Raw genomic sequence first — 20,317 nt, forward strand, 5'->3', positions numbered from 1 at the left:
TTGGACATCCTCCTGATCTTTTGCAATAATTCCCCTCGATCTGTGGTTTTTATTGTGTTCACCCCGCGTTTCACGGACCCCTTCACGCAGGGGTTGGGGCCCTCAGGCGGTGCCCGCCCATCTCACGGGTGAGGCACGTCTCACGGCCACGTGGACACGGAGGGCAGGGGACCCTCGGAGGCCAGCGGAAGGGAGGACACACAGGACACGCCCGCCCCAGCCGCGCACCCAGCCCTCCAGAGGCCGAAGCTCCACACCGAAGGCGTAGCTGAGGAGCATTGGTGGTCCCTCTTCCCGGGTGTGAAGGATGTCGGTGATGAGCGACTCAGAGGCGCCTTCACCAACCGCCCTGAACCGGCCAGTGGGTCTCCTCCTTCCTCTAGCGAGGCCTCCTGCTGCGTGTTGGGGGCCGGGGGGGGGGGGGGGGGGCGGGGCAGGGCCGTGGCTCGATCTGGCTCCGGCTCTGTGCTGACCGTCCGCAGGGGGCGGGGGCCGGGAGGCGGGCTGGGCTGGGCCCCACCCGCCACGAAGGCCAGCGGCCATCTCGGCCTCACCAGCCGCCAGGAGGCCCGGAGTCGGCGGCCCCTGCGGCCGTGGAGTGGTACGCAGGTAGAAGCACATCTTTTTCACACTCTGCTCTTTGGAAAGCCCCGTAGACCATCTACCAAGGCTTTGGGGGGCACTCTGAACTTGGGTTGCTCTCAGATGGAAATCAACCGCAGCATGGCTGGCGCTGGCCTCGCGGCAGAAGCCACCTGTGTTGGTGAGGGAGGGGGCCCTGGGGCCTGGGGTGGGAGTGGCCCGGACACACGGTGGGCCAGGCTTGCAGCCGGTCTGCCCGTGGTTGCTGCGCAGGGGGGTGCTCGGGAGGTCACCGGCTGCGGGGAGTGACCGTGAGCGGAGCCCAGAGGCTTGGGGCCGGACGGTCCGCACCCCTGACGTCTGACAGGGTCCTGGCAGGCCCACCCCTGTGCCAGCAACACCCTGGGGTGGGAGCGAGCTGCCCCCCTCCCTGCACCTAGCACCAGTCTGGGCCCTGCCCGGGACACCAGTGCACTTGTGGCTGAGGCTGGAGGCTGCCGTCTGCAGGCTGGGTTCACTTGGGGACAGGCCTGTGACCTCTGTGAAGGACAGGCTGAGATTGTGGCGGTCAGCGTGATCGCCCTCCTGGTCAGCACACTTCCAACTCCATCACTCCAGTTCCTCGGCTTGTCCTGAGTCCTTTGGGTGTCACGGAGATTGTTGTTTTTTGAAGAAACAGAAGATTCTATTTTTTACAGAGAGCAAGCTGTTTTTCTTATTTTTGTATCATTTTTCAGATGTAATTTTTACCTTGGCTCCAATCCTAATTTGCTGGTTTGGGTGAGTCTGGTGGCATCGCTCACGTCCCCCTTCATGGGGGGCCATGGGGGCCACATGCCAGGGCCCGGGCCGCGTTCCTGGGGAGCCGCGCCGACCAGCCCGATGAAGCACACACCCCACCCGGTCGGTGAGATCGGAGGGCACCTGTGGCACCCACCACCGCGGTCCGGCTGGCGCTGGTGTTCGCAAGATCCTGCGGGCCGGCCTTCCGTCAAACTGAAGGCAGAACCCACTCTTAAGTCTTGGCTTTGGCTCCCACCATGGGTGCAGGCGAACCGGCTCCCGGGGGCCCCGCGGAGGCCTCAAGCACCCCTGGGGAACCTCCCTTGGTGCCTGAGGCGAGGTGGGGTGGGCCCTGAGCGGCCCCCGGGCACAGGCTTCAGGGTGACGCCCGTGGGTGCCACTTACACCCCTCCCTGGGGCCGCCAAGGGGTCGGCGTGGTGGGGCTCGCCCTCCTCAGCAGAGCGGGTGGTTTGGTTCGAGTCCCTTCTGAGGAGAAAGGGAGATGAAAACTGACCACGTGCGGGGCGCGGCCGCGGGGGCCCTGGGGGGTCGTGCGCCAGGGGCCGGGCCCTTGGGGAGAGCGCAGCCGCGCGGGCTCCCGGCGGCCCAGCAGAGAGAGCCCGGAGTTTCTATCAAATGGTGTAAATCTGGGCAGATATTTAATTTCTATGACTAATCACTGAACTAGAATGAATGTCACATTTTTTATGTCCGAAGCTTGAGTCTATTTTGGATCTGTAAATAATCGTTACTGCTGTCACTTTTGTTCAACAAAAGGATTGTACTGTATGAAGAACCGATGAAAAACCCCCATAACATTTTTTTAAGAAAACTTTGTTTGTTTAAAGAAGTCTTGTATAAATTATAATTTTTATTTAAATAAATCTGAAATGCTTTGTGCTCAGGGAGGGTGGGGGCGCTCGGCCTCCAGGGCAAGGCCCCTGTGCGTCGCAGGCAGCTGAGTGGGGCAGGCGGGCACCCCTCCCGGTGGCCCAGGACCCCCGTGGCCGCCAGGGCTTGGAGGGTAGCGGGGTTCTGGGCTCCAACGCTGTCTGGGTGAGGGGTGAGGTGGGTGCCGGGGGGGGTGTGCTGTGGGGTGGGGCCATGAAGCGGGGTGGGGGGGGCATGAACATCGAGGGGAGGCAGGGGCCCCGGTTCCTGAAGACTGGAGGGCCAGGTTGGGGCATCCAGGGCCTGGTGCTGGGTGGCCAGGCCGTGGGGCCATCACTCTGCTGGGATATGGAGGAGCCTGGGAAAGGGTCCTCGGGGTTGGGGTGCAGGTCCTGGCCCCACCTGGGCATGACTTCCCAGGGAGTGGTGGGCGTCTCTGGGACCAGGTGCTACCTGCAGCCCTCCCCCTGGGGTCTGGGCAGAGGGGTCCCCGGTGGCACCCGTGGCTCAGCGGGTCTAGACACTGACAGTGGGGACAGAGGGATGCAGGAACCTGCTGACGTCTGAAACCACTAGTCCTGCGTGGAGCTGAGCTGGGCACAGCTAAGGGCACCCAGCCTCCTGCACCCGGAGCCCACAGGAGCCCCACCCAGGTCCCACGAAGTGAGCTGAGCTGAACAGAAACCAGGTCTGGTGGGCCAGCCCTGCGCTCAGAAGTGTGGCCTTTGAATACTGCATCCGTGCACCTGTTCATCCATTCCTCCGTTTGTCTTTTCATCTGTCCATCCACCCGGCCACCCACCCATCCATTGCAGGCACTGTCGTAGGGGCTGGGACGTTGCTGTGACGGGCCAGTGGTCCCTGGGGGACCGGGCACCCAGTGAACACTCTCGGGACTGTTGCACCCCCCACCCCGACTCTCCTGATGACGAGCCCCTCTGCAGCACAGCCCCAGAAGACAGGCGTGCGAGCTCCTGGCCCTGCAGGGACGCCTGCTCTGGGGATGGACACGGGTGAGGAGGGGTCGGAGCTCAGGGTGTGGGCAGCACGGGCCCCTCCCTGCCCACCCTTGCGGATGGGGCTCCCGGTTTGCCTGTATTTAATGTGTCAGTAAAGTAGCACAAATAAGTCTAATTGCTATTGTAAGAACTACTTGGGGACTGTATTTTGGTAGAATCGGTATTGTTGGCAGTCTATATATTTTAGTTTGTGCGTTTACAGCAGTGCAACAGCTGAAGCTCTTGGCTTCCCCCTGGGGCGTCCGTGAAACCAAAGGAAGCGCCTTGGTGGCCTATGGTACTTGGGCCTTTATTCTTGGGGAGACCGAGCCCCTGCCCGGCTGCTGAAATCTGCTCCCCCTCCACACGCCGGAGCTGGGAAGCCCGCCCCTCTCCTGCAGGGTCCCGGCACCTCCTCCGTCACGGGCTGGCATCGTGCTGGGGGTGCAGGGCTCCCAGCATGTGGGCGGCAGAGGTGGGGGGCGGGCACCCTGGGCCCTGCTCCTTTAGAGACACTGTTGTCCCTTCTGTACTGGGAGTCAGCGCTTGCTGGCACAGATGGGGGGAGATGAAATGGGTAAGGTCCTAAAGGGAGCTACTCAACTATTCCTACTTGTAGATGATGGTACAGTAGAAAACCCCCAGATCTGGAGGTAAGGTGTTTTTTTTTTTAAGATTTTATTTATTTGACGGAGAGAGCACAAGTGGGGACGGGGGAGGGGCGGGGGGGGTAGAAGCAGACCCCCCCCGCCCCAATGAGCAGGGAGCCCGACACGGGGTTTGATCCCAGGACCCCGGGACCACGACCTGAGCCGAAGGCAGACCCTTCACCAACTGAGCCACCCAGGCATCCCATATAGGTAAGTTTTCATAGTAAGAGGCGTGTTTTCTGGATACCAGATGATACACTAAAAAAAATTTAAAAATCACATTTCTATGTAAAAACAAAATTTTAGAATAGTCGCAAAATACAGTTTTTAGGAATATATCTAAACAATTCAGAGATTGTGGGAAAATTATAAAACCACCTGGGTGGCTCAGTCGTTAAGCGTGTGCCTTCGGCTCAGGTCATGATCCCGGGGTCCTGGGATTGAGCCCCACGTCTGGCTCCCTGCTCCGCGGGAAGCCTGCTTCTCCCTCTCCCGCTCCCCCTGCTTGTGTTCCCTCTCTCGCTGTCTCCCTCTCTCTCTGTCAAATAAATAAATAAAATATTAAAAAAAAAAAAAACTATTCGAAAGACCTGAGTGAGGACTTACAAGTGGGAATGTATGCAGTGTTCCTAGACTGGAAAGTTCAGCTTCATGATGGAAACGTCTTCTCAGACGTGCAGAATTAAGAAGCAAGTTCCAGAAAATGACACACAGTGTGACTCCTTTCAGGTGAAGAGCAAAACCTGCGGAATAAGACTGAACGTTGCAGGGAATGTCGGTGTGTAGGGAAAGAAAGCACCTTTCTTGTGCCCGCTTGGGCTTGGGGGCTGTGGCCCGCCGAGTAAGCAGGCAGGCGAACAGGAGAAAAGGCAAACAATTATTTGATGCTAATAGCTTATTTTTTGTACATGGAGACATTTATAGAAAAAGATCGGAAAACCCAAAGAAGCAGTTAGACCCTGGGGCTTATGCACCATTTTAACAAAAGGGCAAATTGTCAAGATGTGACAAGACAAAGGAAAAGGGGTTTGGACTTCTAAGGTAACAGGACATTATTGGGTAATTTCATGTGGGGAAGTGATGGAAGGTTAAGGGTTGTGCAGACCCATCTCGGCGCCGACCGTCCCAGTGGTGGAGGCGGTTCAGCTCCTGGCGCTAGAGAGGAAGACACACCTTCTCAAGGGGAAGTTCACGTCCTGCTTTTCAGCAGACGGGGTGGGGGGCAGAGGGCGCCTCCTGCATTTGCTGCTTCTTGACAGTCTGCCGCTTAAAACAATCCTTATGCCAAAGTGGCCTATTTCAGGGTGAGCTGTTCTGACCCCGTCATATGGATAAACAAGGGAATCATACACTGGAAACGGGGGTTCCCCCCCAAGGGGAACACAGGGACTTTGGGGTGAAGTTCCATCTCTTTGGGTGGTAGCTACACATCGTTCGTTTTATTCTTGTTCTTTTAATTGTTAAAAAGGTGGGGGCGCCTGGGTGGCTCGGTCGATGGGGCGTCCGCCTCTTGATTTCGGCTCAGGTCATGATCTCAGGGTTGTGGGATTGAGCCTGTGGTCGGCTGGGCTCCGTGCTCAGCAGGGAGTCTGCCTGGGATGCTCCCTCTCCCCCTCCCCCTGCTCACATGCACCTGCTTGCTCTCAAAAAAGTAATAAAAAAATGGGCATATGGGGCGCCTGGGTGGCTCAGTCGGGTGAGCGGCTGCCTTCGGCTCAGGTCATGATCCTGGAGTCCTGGGATCGAGTCCTGCGTCGGCTCCCTGCTCAGTGGGGAGGCTGCTTCTCTCTCTCCCTCTGCCGCTCCCCCTGCTTGTGTTCCTTCTATCTCTTTGTGTCAAATAAATAAAATCTTTAAAAAAAAATGTGCATGTGTTTTCACAAAACATGCTCTACTTTGAACAAGAATTTATAAAAGTGAAAAAGAAACTCTGCCCAAAGTAACTTTATTTTTGTCTTCCCAAACAAATCGGAGCAAATATGCCATTTTCCAATCTTGAAACCAGCAAGATTACAAGAAAATGAAGCCACCCTTTCAGTCCGTACTTGCCGGTTACACAGGATTGTACCAGAACAGTCGCAGCGCCCGCCCAGCGAGCCGCAAGGCACCGCGCGCCAGGTGCTCACTTGGTGAGGAATTAAGCAGGAATAGAGTCAGAGCGTAATGGCTGCCATGGTGTTTTTGCACCAATAAGTCACAAAGGATGTTAAAACATAGACTAACCTTCTAAATGAGCCTAAGTTTTCACTAACCAACCCACCATCAGTTCCGTTCCCCCCCCCCCCCAAGCCCCTGGAGCCCGGGTGTTGTGGGGCCTTCCTGGAGATGCGCGCCTCTCGCCCAGGTGGGAATGTCCGAACGGTCCTCGTGTCCTGTGTGCGGATCATCGAGAGCTCTCGGGGGTTCCGACGATCACACGTGCCCTGAGAAGAGCCCCAAGGCCTGCGGTTCTGGACATCGGGCAGCCGTGCGGGAAGCCCAGGGCGGGGCCGGCTCTCTCGGGGAACAGAGAATGCTTACCGTGGCCTGGACTGTTTTTCTAAAATTGGCAGTGGGTTTTAGGACAGACCAGTACTGTTTTGGGGAACCTTGCGAAGGAGCACATTCCACAGCGTGGCTCTGGCCGGCCGGGCCCTGATGTGTGGCCGCTGCTCCCGCACGGAGCCGCCCGTCCTTCTTTGGTTTCTTCCAACCAGCAGCGAGCACTGAGACTCACAAACGGCCAGTGTAGCTTTACTTTCCGTACCCAGACTCTGCACCACCCACGACTTAGCAGACCCTGCCGTGTGTACAACTACTTGATGATATGGTCTATTGAAAAAACCACTGTTAAAGCTGCCCTTTTGTCTGACCTGGATGGGACTGAATGATAAAATAGGAGATTTCATGTATACTTAAAATACAAACGCTGCAAGTGAATTCTAAAAATGTATGATGCCTGTTGATGCCAACAGGACCAGCTGCTCCTCGCACAACGGCGTGTAAATGACCTGTAACAGTCAGGCTTCCTGTCTCTGCAAACCAGAGTTCAGGCTGCAGCTTGTGTTTAAAATAGAGCTATTTTCGATGCATCTTCCGTATACCTAAGTGTGAGTACAAAGAAAATGAGGCCAGAGCGCAGACGAGGGCCGCCCCAGGGACCGGGGGTCACAGCTACAGGGAACCCCCTGGCCACTGCGGCTCCAGCACATCAGCAGACATCTACGGCACTAACCACGGAGACACTGTACAGTCTTCGGGTTGAAAAGGACATCATTTTCAATAAATATATAGAATCAAGTGTGAAGAAAAGCACAAGTCTGGACCACGTATGTAAACTTGGGGCCTGCACCCAAGGGGCCCCGGGAACTCGGGACCCCCACCCCCAACGGGGCTCGGGCACTCGGGTTTGAAGTGAACACAGAATTCACGAAGTGAATTTGTACGTCCTGCACACCCGCTTCCTTCCGCTTCCCCACGAAGCCCACCTGTCACCCACTGGGTCGCTACGAAGCATCAGTACTCTACATTTAAAATAGGTGCCAGGTCCAGAGCTCATGATTGTTCTTGCTACCAGCTGGATTGTCCCAGAAGCACTAGCACGATGAAAGCAAGGGCTGGGGGGATTTGAAAGAAACAGCGTCCCTCCTGTCAGTAGAGTCCTTCTCCCTAAAATGGTCCCGCTCCGAGGTCACCGAAGCCGCCCAGGATGCGCCGGATCCAGTAAGCGCGTTCCAAGCACAAGTTAAGGTGAAGATAACTTGAAGGCAATCCAGTATTTTCCAAAACCTTCGCGTAAGTCCTGCAAAGTGGATCAGTGAGCTGCTAGATACCTCCTGTCCAGACGCTGTGACCTCACATCCACTGTCCCTAAAATGACTGCGGTAGAGCCACAGACGGGCCCTTCAAAACTGCGCCGTTGGCATAAAATCTAAGAAGGCAGCGACCCCAAACCGACAAGTGCCGTTTGCTGAGAATAAGTTATGTGAAACGCAACCCACAGGTTCACAGAGAGCTGAAAATGCCAGGTATGTTCACGAAATTGTTGACAAAGGTATTCTGTCTAAAATCAAGATCTAACTATCAAAAATAAATTTCTAAATTTAAATGTATATATCAATGTAATTGTTCCGCAGAAATTTTCTTAAATAATGTTCACGCTTCCCAAGCACAGCAAGGCAGGTGATGCGCGAGGGCGGCTCAGCTGTCCGGTTCTTCCTTAGGACCCTCCTCGATGCCCCGTGCAAAGAGGCGAACGAGCTGGCAGTGGACCCTGCAGAGACAAAGGGCCATGTGTGACCCCCAGTGCCCCCTAACCCTTGGCCCCACAGCTGGTCAAGGCTGGGGGAGGGTGGGGGTCTCCTCATGGCCGGCTCTGGGCCTGACCCCGCAGGGACAGGTCAGGGGCGCAGAGTGACTTACCCACGCTCTTGAGAAGCCTGTTTTGTAAAGGGAGCTGAGGGCCCTGCAGACGCGGTTCCATATCCAGCACCCGCCCTTCAGCAGCGTGACAAGCCTCTAGATGACCATATTCCAAGCTTTCAGGGCAGCGGGGAGGGCTCCACGGGGGTGACCCCCTTCATACGGGATGTGCAGGATGTCTGGTCACCCAGGACGAGTGGGCTCCACCCCAGCCCTGGCCCGGGGGCCCGAGGCATGGCCAAGGTGCCCTGGAGACCCTGCCTCCCACAAGCATGAGGACGAGAGCCGAGGGGCTCAGCGGTCCGCATGGCCACCAGCCCACCGGCAGGGCCACCGTCCCCCTTAATTAATGCCGTTGCAGCCTCCTCCACGACGTTCAGTAAGAAAAACCCCCTAACTAAGCCACTCGCTGGTTAAGGCGTGGTAGTATTATCAAGATACCTAAGAGTATACTTGACAAAAGAACGCTGTTCCTAATCTTCAAAATAACCTACTTTTTAAGTAAATCCTTAAGCCACGACTAAAAATGATTCCATGTCTTTAACTTGTGAAATTGCAGAAGCTGAATCCCTGCATACACAACTGTCCTGGCAGGTTTTCCTGCGGCCTCGTGGCCACCTCTTGTCTTCCGATGCCTGCGGGTCTGGAGAGGACCCCCTGCCCCGCGAGCCGACCCCCAGCTCCGGCCCCGAGGGGCTGTTGGTGGACTCGGTGACGTGGGACCCAGGAAGGGTCTGCCAAGGTGGCCGGCTTGTCTAACGAGTATGTCGTGTTGTGACCCGCGTGGTGGTAACCCAGTACCCCTCCCGAGCGAGACGGCGGTGCGCCGGGGGCTGAGCCCCAGAGCGCGCTCCTGCGCCGGGGGCCGCGGGGCTCACGGGGCCGCGGGAGGCACCTCGGGCGCGCACCTGACCTCGATGGAGGAGCTGCTCAGGATCTCCCCGTCGCAGTTCCAGGAGCTGCTGGACGCGGTGCCGCAGCAGGCGGGCGTGTCGCTGCACATGGGCCCGAACCGCGTCTTCCCCCGCTCCCTGAGGCCGCCTTCCTCGTCCTCCGGCTGCTTCGACAGAAACTGAAATTTCCTGACTCGATAAACTTCCACGAAAGCGAAGTCAAACTACCGAGAGACACAGCAGGGGGTCGTGTTCTTAGAGGCGCTGAGCCGGGGAGGCCGGGCCGTGGGCAGCGACCACGGCTGCGTCCACAGCCACGAGCGCTTTCTGAAGAGTCCCGGCAGGGGCGCCCGGGCGGCTCCGTCGGTTGAGCGTCCGACTCTTGGCTTCATCTCAGGTCACGACCTCAGGGTCGTGGGACTGAGCCTTACGTCGGGCTCTGCCCCTCCCCCCGCTCTCTCTAAAAGATAAAAAAATCTTAAAAAAAAAAAAAAAAGAATTCTGGTGGTTCCCTAGCAATAACTTGTAGAATTCTTTACCTTTTTCACAAGCACTATTTTAAAAGCCACATAAAAACACCATTAAGACTAGACCTTAAATACAATTTAAGTAAAAAAAAAAACCCCAAAACCAAAAACAACCCACAAATCTGGGTAAAATCAGAGACGGACCCACAGCTCCGGGCCTCTCGATGCCGTGAGACGTGGGGTCTTCCGCTGTGTGGACAAGGGTGCCCGCGACTACGGACACGTTTGCTGGAGGAGACTATGTATTGCTAGCGAGCCTTCACCAGGAGGCCCTGAGACTAGGCGCTTCCGGTAGGTGAGGCCCGGCCCGGGAAGCCGCTCCCAGCGCACCGCGAGCGGGGACAGGGCCACGGACCCCACTGGCCACCATGGGGCGCGGCACGAGCCCGCCACTCACCTGGTCGTACTGGTTGGTGTGCCTGACGAGAAACCTCAGAAAGTTGAAACGGGAGCATTTCCGGATAAGGATGAGGTCGGAAGACCCGTCCCCCAAGTGGGCGGCCGGGGAGAGGCCCCGGGGGCTCCGGGGACAAGCACAGGACATGTTGGTGGCGTTGATGGCCAGGAACTTCCCGCAGACCACCTTCCACTCTTCCACCTCCTCTGAAGCAGAAAGGGGCGTTGCAGATGGGACGTTAGACGCGCCGGGCGTCCCGAGACCATCCCCACAAGTTCCCCACGCAACTGACCCCCCAGCAGCAGCACAAAGAATCCTGTGCCGACCGCCGGGTCCAGAGGGCCGCCTCCCAAAGGCAGAGCTGTTGCGCTGGTCCCCGTGGGCACTTTTGGACAATTTAGAACAGGGGTCGCCCAGTCTGGCCTGCCCCTGATTTTGTGTGGCCTGTGAGCTAAGAGTCATTTTCACATTTTTAAATGGTTGGAAATAAGAGGAATGGTATGTTGTGACGTGAACATGCTGTGGAGCTCTCAGTGCCCATCAGGAGCGGTTTGGGGGCGCCAATTCCCTCGGGAGTGCCGGGCCAAGCCCAAAGGCCCGCGTGTGAGCGGGTGGCAGGGGCGCTCGCTGGGCCCCGGGCAGAGCTTCATGGGGGACGGGGGCCCGGCTGGCGCCCCAAAAGCGGCGTCCCCTGCCATCTGCGCCTCCCCAAAGGCTGGCAAATGGCAACCATCTGCTGCCGCCAGGAGCTCAGGAGAAAGGGATGCGCCGTGCGGCACCGGCGGAGGGAGAGACCGGCCGCGGGAAGACGCGATGTCCTCCAAGATTCAAAAGCGCGCAGTTCTGCACACGCTCACGACTGTGTTTTCTGAGACGTTACCCGTGTTCGCTAAGCCGTACAACGACTTCTTCTGCTCCTCCTCCAGCTGCTGCTTGCTCTGTCTGCACACAAAGCATCTGAAAGACAGACAAGGACCGACCCTCCCTGCGGTGCGCAGACGGGACCGCGGGCCGCGGACACTCGGCACGGACACGGGACTGCGGTAATTCCCATGTGACAGCAAGCTCGGTTTCAGAGGCTTAGCTAACAATACTTCCTTTGCACACCAACTTGAATTTTCCAAATTAGATCTTGTAACAACTACACATGTCCGCGAGCCCTGCTCTCACACGTGTAAGCATCACAAGAACAGAGAGTCCTACGAGGCCATGAAGCCAGGTCGGCTTGGCCCCCCAGTGAGCGGCGCTCCGGCAGGAGTCAAGGCCAAGAAGGGTACAAAATCCACAGGCCAAGTGATGCTGTGGCTCTGTTCTAGTCGCTGACAAGCAAGTAGACGGCTGGGAGCGTCCTGCGGCCCTGGGCACCACTGGACTCCCTCACTGTCCCCACGCCGGTGAGATTAGCTCAGCAGCTCAGCTTAGCAACACGACGGTAAAACAGCTCCTGCCTCTAACCGTTCCGATTTATGGTCTCAAATCCTTCACTTCCACGAGGGACGCACACGGGTGCACGTGAACCCGCACCGAGCTAGGCCATCGCTGGGCACGCGAGAACCACGTTCTCCCATCAACACCGAAGATGCCCCGCGTCCGCGGCAGGAGCACAGCCCCAAAGAGCCCGGCTTTCGTTCACGGCACGTGCAGCAGACACGCGGGAGAATGCGCTTACCCTGCCCGGCAGGGCTTCCTGTCCCTCGGAGACCCCACCGTGTGCCGTGCTGGCAGGAAGGACACCGTCCCCTCGTAGCAGTGATGGGAGAGAAAGGTCTTCAAACCTGAAAGCAGAGTGCAAAGCCATCAGCCCAGCGGCACCTCCCGGCCACGGGACCCCAGGACACGCCAGCAGCGTGTTCCGAGACCCGGGTGACGGGAGCGTTACTGTGAGTTACCTGAGAAGTCATATCTGATGAGACCCATCCACCGCTTCTTCTCGCTGTCCTTGATGATGTCCCCGTAGAAGCCGTACCCCAGCAGGGACACGGAGTATCGCAGCAGCGTGCTGTTGTGATGCACGGAGGACACGTCCATGGGCAACGAGTCCCCTGCGGAGAGAAGCGGTCCCCTGTCCACTCCCGCGCCGCACCTCCTCCCGCCCCGACGGGGCCTGGTGGGCACGTGCCGACGCAGATGATTAACACGGGAGGGAGGCAGGGGGCTGTGCCCCGGGGGGCCGGGTGCCTGCTCTTCATTCAAATGACAGAATTTCACGAACATTCCCAAAACAGGTTTGGAAAGCTGTCCTGTCGGGACAGAACACCCACGGCCCCACGGAGCGCGTGCCGTGCCGCGAAAGGAAGAAAAGGCACCCACGTTCTAAAACTGGCAATCATCACTGCGTGACTCATCAGCAGCACTTGAATGGCTCCGGTCACAAGGAAGAAGCACTGTCGCTGGGGACAAGGAGGGAGCCACGTGCTTATGGAGCAGGGGCCGTGGCCATTCCTGACTTTCTGAGCCAGCAACTAGCAACACGGGTGGCCTCCCGCCCTTGGGGCTGAGCGCGCAGGTGCCCGGTAAATGCCACATGGAAGGGGTGTCGCAGGTGCCATGGATTCGGGCCTGGGCAAGCCTGTCCTGATGGGGACGGGGGCCGTGCCCTGGACACAGCTCCAGAGAACAGAGCACCGGGCGAGCGTGGGGCATGTTGGGGCCAGAGGGTCGGCCTGGCCCGCACACGGGGACACTGAGGCAGCTGGTCAGGTCACAGGGTGTGGCTGCAGAGCGGGGGCCCCAGACGGCGCTGAGCAGGGTCTGTGCTGATGAAGCATCCCCCGCAACGGCCACGGGAAGACAGGACGAGATGGGAGGTGGCAAGGAACCAGGGCCCAGGGAGCCCAGCTGGCAGGAGGCCCAGGGAGGTCCGCACTGCTCACACGGCCAGTGCCACGGACAGGGACCTACCCACGATGATGTGCAGAGCGGACGTCTCCGCATCGTTTGTGCCCACCGTCGAAAAACACACACAGTCTGTTGACCCTAAAGAAGGAAAAAGGAAAGGAAGGTCTTGGATATCATTATAATAATTTAAAATTGCAGCAGGTTTCCAACGGAGTGATCCGCTCTTCCTTTTGGCCCTGGAGTAAGGACACAAGGACTAAACACGAGCCAAACAAAGTGAATACTGGACAAATGGAGATTAATTCATCAGACATGTGGAGACTGCCTGCAGTAATCCCACTAATTCCTCACTGAGCTTTCAGACACTGCTGCCCCGTCTTGGGGAGCGGAGCCCGAGACGTGTGGGCAGTGGTGGCGGCCAGGGCGTCGCTCCGCACTCTGCGTGGCGTCTATGTCCCCCCTTCACACACCAGCGGCCACAGGACCCACGGGCATATGCAGAGTCATCACCAGCAGGAATGTGGGTGCAGAACAAGAACAACCCGTGGACGTCCCAGAAAAAGCCCCGTGGAAGCCCACGCCCCGACACCGGCGAGCCCGTGGAAGCCCGTGGAAGCCCGCGCCCCGACACCGGCGGCCCTGGTCCACAGCCTGCACCCCGACACCGGCAGCCTGATCCACAGAATGCTCTGGGGCCCATCACTGCTCAAAGGTGCATGGCAGCTGCCACCTAACAGACTGGAGGGGACCCCACGGAGCTCAGCGAGCACACGCCTCCCACTGACATGCTCGTGCGTAGACTGAGGGTAACCTCAGGGAACCCAGCTGGTGCCAGGATCCCCGGGTCATGGTGATGATGCTACGGACCATCCCTACGTCTGTCCTGCTTCTAACTGGGGCATAATCCAGGTGACTGTTGTCAGCCTGAGTGGGCAGAGAATCTCCTGGGCTCTTATTTATCACAGGTTCCTGAACCCCAACTCCCCCGAGATTCTGATTCAACAGGTCTGGGATGGGGCTGAGCAATCTGAATTTTAACACGTCTGCTAACTGGGTGAAAAAGCCTACCGTGGATTTCCCAAGAGTAAAGTGCGTGACAGGATCTAGAATTGCACCGTATTGCCACAGACCCAGACCCATCAGGGAATAACCGGAGTTAACAGGCACAGAAGCCTGCCCGTCGGCAGGGCCCAGATGCCCCGCCCTCGGGCCCCCGAACAATCAATTGATTCTCCCGTCATAAGTGATGTTCCCTGAAGCCGGAAAACTCGTGGTTCCCCACAGACGTGCTGGATTGCAAGCACCCTGTGTTGTGTCTCAGAGTAACAGAACCCGGTCCAGTTTGTCATCAGAGTGGAGGCTCTTATTTCATCCAAGTGCCCGTATGGCTTCTGATTGCTGGTAAGTTATATAAACACACACGTATGTTTTTAATATGGGTTTTTTTTTCTTTTTTTGTTAATCATAACCTGAAGACTTCAATAGTATCTCATTCCAAAAATGAGCCAAAAAGTAAAAATTTTTAAATAAACATTTAAGACCATAGGAGTAAGTCTTAAAATATTAAAAATTCACAGCAACAGCATCTAAGAACCCGTGTGGTTTCAGAGTCTCCCACACCCTCATCTTTGTAACGAAGGGTACCTGGATAACCAGCATGAACATTTCTAAGAGAACAAACTCTGAAAGAGCTATTTAATGACTCTGAACTATGCCCTCAGGTAGTTCTTCCCATCGTCAGAACCTTCCGGAATGTCCGCGGAGCCCACTTGCTCCCCTTGCATGCCCCAAGCCTTGTTTACTTTGCCGGCACGGCGGCCCGGACTCCCAGACTCGCCTGCATTCCCAGAGACGGGACTGCACCCCCAGCAGGAACTCCGCAAGGAGCCCAGTAAGCACGAAGCAGCGAGCGTCTGGTCCCTAATCCCACCCCGCGGTCTAGACGCCCGAGGCCTCGCCGGGCCGGACACCACACGACGGGAGCGGAGTCTCGGGATGGAACTCCCCAGGGCTCAGGTGTGCGCGTGCTGGGGCGCCCGGCAGAGCCACGGCAAAGTGGGCTGTGGCGATGACCCATCTCCGGGGTGGCACCGCGCCGTTCCCAAGCTGCTGCAGGCGTCTCATCCACGGAGGTGTGGACGGGACAGGGCGAGGCGCCCGGCCTTCCTGGTCAGGCATCCAGGCCCTGGCCGGGCTGGGGTGTGGCCCCCGTGTACTTGCGTTCCAGGATTTCCCAGGGCCCTGCCCCTGGACAGGCAGGCGACCTGTGCTTCTGACAGGTTTCGGGGATGGTTTTGCTGAAAAGTCAGATTTTTAAAGGAGGTCATCACTCAGCTTACTCCCTCCGCAGGAGCCTCCTTGGGGCCACCGCCCTCTGCCTGCAGCTCCCCCTGCGCCCCACCTCTTGCTCCCCGCTCACGCCTCCTGGCCAGAGCCAGGCTCATCCTGCCCTGGGGCCGCTGCAAGGACCACTGCTGCCCAAAGGCAGGCCTGTCCTCACCGCACTCTGGGCCCTGGACCAGTGTCACCCCAAGAGGCTTCCCAGAGCACCCTGTCTGCAATGGCATGCCCCCCCCCCCCGCACTGCTCGGCTCTCTGCGTTCTGTACCCACAGTTGGCCTCCCTGCACCCTGGGGGCCCCGCCTCACTCACTCTGGGGCCCACAGCGGGGCTGGGAAGCCTGTGTTGTGAGCGTGCGTGATCACTGACTGAACGAGTGACCTGCCCGAGCTCCAGGGAGGCTTCAGCTCTTGGCACCTGCCGTTTTGAAGAGGCCAGCCTGGCGCAGGTGGAGAGACCCGGGTGGCAGCAGACAAGTCCCCCAAACACTGTTCCATCCTTTTAACTTTGAGTGTGCTTCAACAGCTCATCCCTCGGATGTGACCTAACTCGCCGGGCATTTCCTCAGACATCTGTGTGGCCAAGGCTTTGACCAAGAGGAAGCCCCAGCTGGAAACGCAAAGTCTGGCTCAGACCAGGCGACAGGATGGGGTTCCACAACGAAGTCCGCAGAGGCGCGGGGGCTCTGGTGTGCCCACGGAAACAAGGACAGAGGGCCCCCTTCCTTCTGTGGCCTGGCTCCTTCCTCTAAATCCTCAAGTGGTAAGAGACTGGAATTTACAAAGCATCAGCACCGGAGCAGCGAGTTGGTCTCTGACACACTCTGTCTCGGACCATCCCAGCCACCCCGAGGCTGCCACACACCGGCTAGAACCCCGCAGCCGGCTCCCCCGCAGCGCTGGCCATCTACTGCCGAGTGTTGGCCCCATGGCCCCCAAGGAGCCCCGTCTCCAGTCTCCATGAGAACTCTTGCCCCCACCCCGATGCCTTGTCTTCGTGCCCCCGGGTTACCAAGGCCAACATCACAGGGTCACCCTGCTGCCTCCTTCATCCTTATGCGTCCATCCGATGCCTGTTGGCTCTGCTGCAAAGCTATGCCCGCGTCACAGCCGACCACACGGCCACCGGCCCAAGCACTGGTGTCTTCCCCGGGGCTCGGGCACCGCCGCCCAGAACAGAGCGCAGGGGGTGGTCTTCCAGCCCATTCAGATAACACTGCCCACTGGCCTCTACGACATCCTCCCTCTCGAGCCGGGTCCTTGTGCAGGCCCCTCGGTGACTCCACTCCTGGCACACCCCTGCCAGCGGGCCCCTTTCCTGGGCACACAGCCCTGCCCCAGCTGACCCTCGGCATACCCACGTCCGTGCACGGCCGGCCCCTCACCTGTCGCCTCTCAGGAAGGGCCCTGGGCTCCCCACAGGGAAGCCCCTCCTGGCCACTGTCCCTGAACCCATTTCCTCCACAGCATGCCCGCCATGGAAAACCCTTCTGTGCCCACCTTTCCTGTGCGGTGGGGGCCTCCTGTGTGGGCAGAAGCCACGCCCATCTTGTCCTCCGCCGAACCCCAGGGCCCCGAACACCCACAGCACGCACTCCGCCCGTCCCCACGACCCTGCCGACGTGTGGGAGCTGCAGCAGCTCCTACGCTGCGCTTCTGAACGTTAACAGCTTAGGGCTGTAAGCATCAGCGCTACTGTGGGCCAATGGCCATAAAAGACATCACGGAAAAGTAGTTCAGCCGGTAGAAAAATAAAATTCATGTCGTCCGGAACAGACCACATGCAAACTCAAAAGACAGAAGCCTAACTTGGGAAAGAGGCTGTGAGCTGTAACCAACCAAGAATAAATACGTCTACTGTATAAACAACGTCATTCCGTCGGGAAAAGCCTTCTCCTGACTGTGGGGCGGGGCAGAGCGGTCCCTCGGGGGCCTTGTGACGCTCATCTTGGTCCATAAAGCAGCACCACGACGGCAACGCCTTCACAGTGGTTGTAAACGGCGTGACATGATGTGCCATGTGGGATTTTTGCCTGGCCTGTGTCACTGTCGCTCGGGGGCAGACCCGGGGTGCTGGGCAGGGGCGCCGCCTCCCTGTGGCACTGCTTGCGAAGCCTCGAACCAACAATGCACAGGCTTTACTTAGCTCAACACGGTAATTTTTCAAAGAACCAGGCACCTCCTACAGACACAAAACATGCTGAGCCAGGGGCGCCTGGGGGTGCTCAGTCCACTGGGCGCCTGACTCTCGGTTCCGGCTCAGGTTGTGATCTCAGGGCCATGGGATCAAGCCCCACGTCGGGCTCCAATCTTGGTGAGGAGTCAGCCTGAGATTCTCTCTCCCTCTCTCTGCCCCTCCTCCCCCCAACCCTCAAATAAATAAATCAATCTGAAACAAAACAAAACAAAACAACACACTGAGCCAGACCTCTCTGGGACACAGCCCAGGAGCCCACGGGGTGAACAGCCCCTGGTCCCCATCCCTCCCCATCTTATATAGGAGGGCGCCCCGCCCCAGTGCATGAGCCCCCCACCCCCCCAGCTCCCATGCCCCACACCGCGGTCTGGGCTACAAGCCACTTCCAGAAAACCACCTGCTTCCCTGGCTTCCTTCCTTCTCGATCGTGCTCTGGGGTCCCCTGCCCCCCAGCCCCCCACCCCCGCCAACTGGTCAGTCCTTTGAGAGCAGACTGTCCCCCAGCTGCCGGCTTCTCAGTGCCTGTGGGAAGCGGGACAGGAACCCCTCAAACACACATCCGGGGTCCTTTACTTGCTCGTAAACTGTCTCAACCAAGTCTGCACCCGTGTGGTGATAAAAATCACCGTTTCAGCAACAAAATGAACCTGAAGGAAAACCAAGCTTGATGCCCCCAGGGAAGGGGGGGAGGCGGCGCCCCTACCCGCAGGGATGATGCCAATCCTGAGCGGGCTGGGCACCAGCGCTGCCCTGGGCTGGTTCTGGTCCACGCCGGCGTTCTGCTGCGTCCTTCCGATCAGGCCGTGCAAGACCTCGCTGAACATGCCGTCTCCACCGACGCAGACGATTCTGCAGAGGGACACGGGCTGTTAGGGTCCCTCTGCTACCCCCACAATCCCCCCACAATGCTGCACTCTCCCCTGGGGCCCCGCTCCTCACGGAGAAGGCCCTCCTCCTCAGTCTGCAAGCCAGGTGCTTCCCCTCAGGCCACAGCGCTAAGAAATAAGCCGACAAGACAAAAGCAGAACAGACCTCTCCCTCCACGGCCCTCCACCAGCCAGACTCTGGCAGGCAGCCCCGCGCCCTTAACCTTCACGCTGCCTGGACTCCGGGGGCTGACCCGCCCCGCCGAGCCCTCAGCTCACGCTCCCCACGCTGGCTGCACCACGGTCTCCAAACCCGACTGCAGCTCCTTATCTCGTGGCTTGGTAACGTCACTGTCACTTGGGTTACGAGTCCCTGCGTGTCTCCTGTAGGATTCCATCACCGGGACCAGTCAGTTCTCCCCCAGACGTCCTGGAGACCACCCCCTCCGCGTGTGTCATCTGCTGCTGTCCAGCCGGCTTTGCCTACAGCGCCCAGCCTCCCGCAGCCGTTCCGGGCCCCATCCCACCGCATCGGTACTCGCCCCATGGCCTTCAGAAGGGCCCTCCCAACACACCTGATCCTCGGCACCGGTCTGTGAGCACCCCTGGGTCCTCACCACTGAGGAGGCAGCCACCCTTCCCCAGGTCTCGAGCGCTCATTCGCCGAGCACCTGCCACGCGCTAGGCCTGTGCCCGGTGCTGGGGGAGAGCTAAGCACAGGGCCCAGGACGCTGGCGCTCCAGGGGCTGACACGCCAGCAGAGACAGACACGGCACAGACGCAGCCCCGCACGCAGCAGCCCCCCGCCCCGTGGCACACGGCCAAGCACGCACAACCGGGGCCGACCAAGAGGAGACATCAGACACACCCAAACCGAGGGGCACGACGCACTCCTGGTCTATGCTCCCGAAACCTCAGCCGCACCAAGAAAGGCTGAGGAACGGCTCCAGATCTGAGACTAGAGTGCTCACGAGAGCCCGAGGGCTAGGCAGGTCTCCTGCTGTAAAGGAAGAGGGGACACGAAACGGGACAGCAAGCAGCTAAGAGCCTGGTGTCATGTGGTTTCCCGGGTCATCATGGTATTTGGTTCTGTAAGAGAATAGCCTTGTTTCTAGGAAATGTGCACTCAACTATTTAGGGACAAAGGGAATCACGTCCGTAATGGACTTTCAAATGATCCAGAGAAGATTCATAGGTAGGAAGACAGAAAAGGAAACGGTCAGTGGTTGTCTCTAAGTCGTAGAAGGGGGTGTGACGGAACTTTCTGCTGTTTCTCATTTTCTCCGATGACAATTAGGAACAAAACTAAGGACAGGGAGTGAACAACGCTAAGATGGGTAAAGCCTGATTAGCGTCCACTATGTAGGAGTCAAGATGAAAGGAACTGTACTCACCCATCGTATTTGTCTATGTTGATCTCATATAAACTCTCCTTGGCCTGGTTTGCACGTTCAGTTACTGTGGGGAAGAATAACATTACGTTGTAGAGCTTACATTCAAATCTGAGAATCCAATTTAAAACAAAAAGCAAGCAAACACTTCCTTTCACATGAGGTCCTATAACATCTTCAGGAGGATTTCCTGCAAGAAGTCGCTCTTACAGAAAGGGGACACTGACCTCAGTGGAAGGTGACATGCTCAGGGTAAGATGTCACGTACTTGGCATCTAATTGCCAACACACGGTAACTTTTTGGAAAGAGATTATGTCTTCCATCTTATAGTTTCTTATTATCCCAGTTATGCTGAAAATTTTAATTAATTGAATTAAAATAAAATAAAACTTAAAAAAAAATTCAACTTTAGAATATCCCAAGGTGTAAGAAAAAGAAAACGTGAGTCCACAGGCTGTGTATTCAATGTAAGAAACAAAAACAGAACAGAAAAGCTACTGTGCGTGGAGTCTTGTACCCCTGACTTCCCAGCTTTTATCACAGCCACTTTTTTTCAGTGAAA

General features: G+C 57.8%; 1 protein-coding gene across 3 annotated transcripts in view; it reads right to left on the reverse strand.

Annotated features, from left to right (window-relative positions):
* Positions 1-5,834: 5,834 nt before the first annotated feature.
* Positions 5,835-20,317, reverse strand: part of CERK (ceramide kinase) — a 38,774-nt gene continuing 24,291 nt past the window's right edge. For all 3 annotated transcript variants that reach the window (XM_028115641.2, XM_088025413.1, XM_088025412.1), the window contains 9 exons: positions 19,758-19,821; positions 18,201-18,346; positions 13,025-13,099; positions 12,013-12,165; positions 11,793-11,898; positions 11,004-11,080; positions 10,124-10,329; positions 9,215-9,423; positions 5,835-8,157 (listed from right to left, as the gene is read on the reverse strand). In XM_028115641.2, the coding sequence (XP_027971442.1) occupies positions 8,085-8,157; positions 9,215-9,423; positions 10,124-10,329; positions 11,004-11,080; positions 11,793-11,898; positions 12,013-12,165; positions 13,025-13,099; positions 18,201-18,346; positions 19,758-19,821 (1,109 nt within the window). In that variant the 3' untranslated portion in view covers positions 5,835-8,084. The remainder of the gene's footprint in view (positions 8,158-9,214; positions 9,424-10,123; positions 10,330-11,003; positions 11,081-11,792; positions 11,899-12,012; positions 12,166-13,024; positions 13,100-18,200; positions 18,347-19,757; positions 19,822-20,317) is intronic.

Source organism: Eumetopias jubatus, unplaced genomic scaffold (genome assembly GCF_037043125.1).
Source record: "Eumetopias jubatus isolate StellerSeaLion01/CBP00866 unplaced genomic scaffold, mEumJub1_p1.0 scaffold_8, whole genome shotgun sequence".
Taxonomy (NCBI): domain Eukaryota; kingdom Metazoa; phylum Chordata; class Mammalia; order Carnivora; family Otariidae; genus Eumetopias; species Eumetopias jubatus.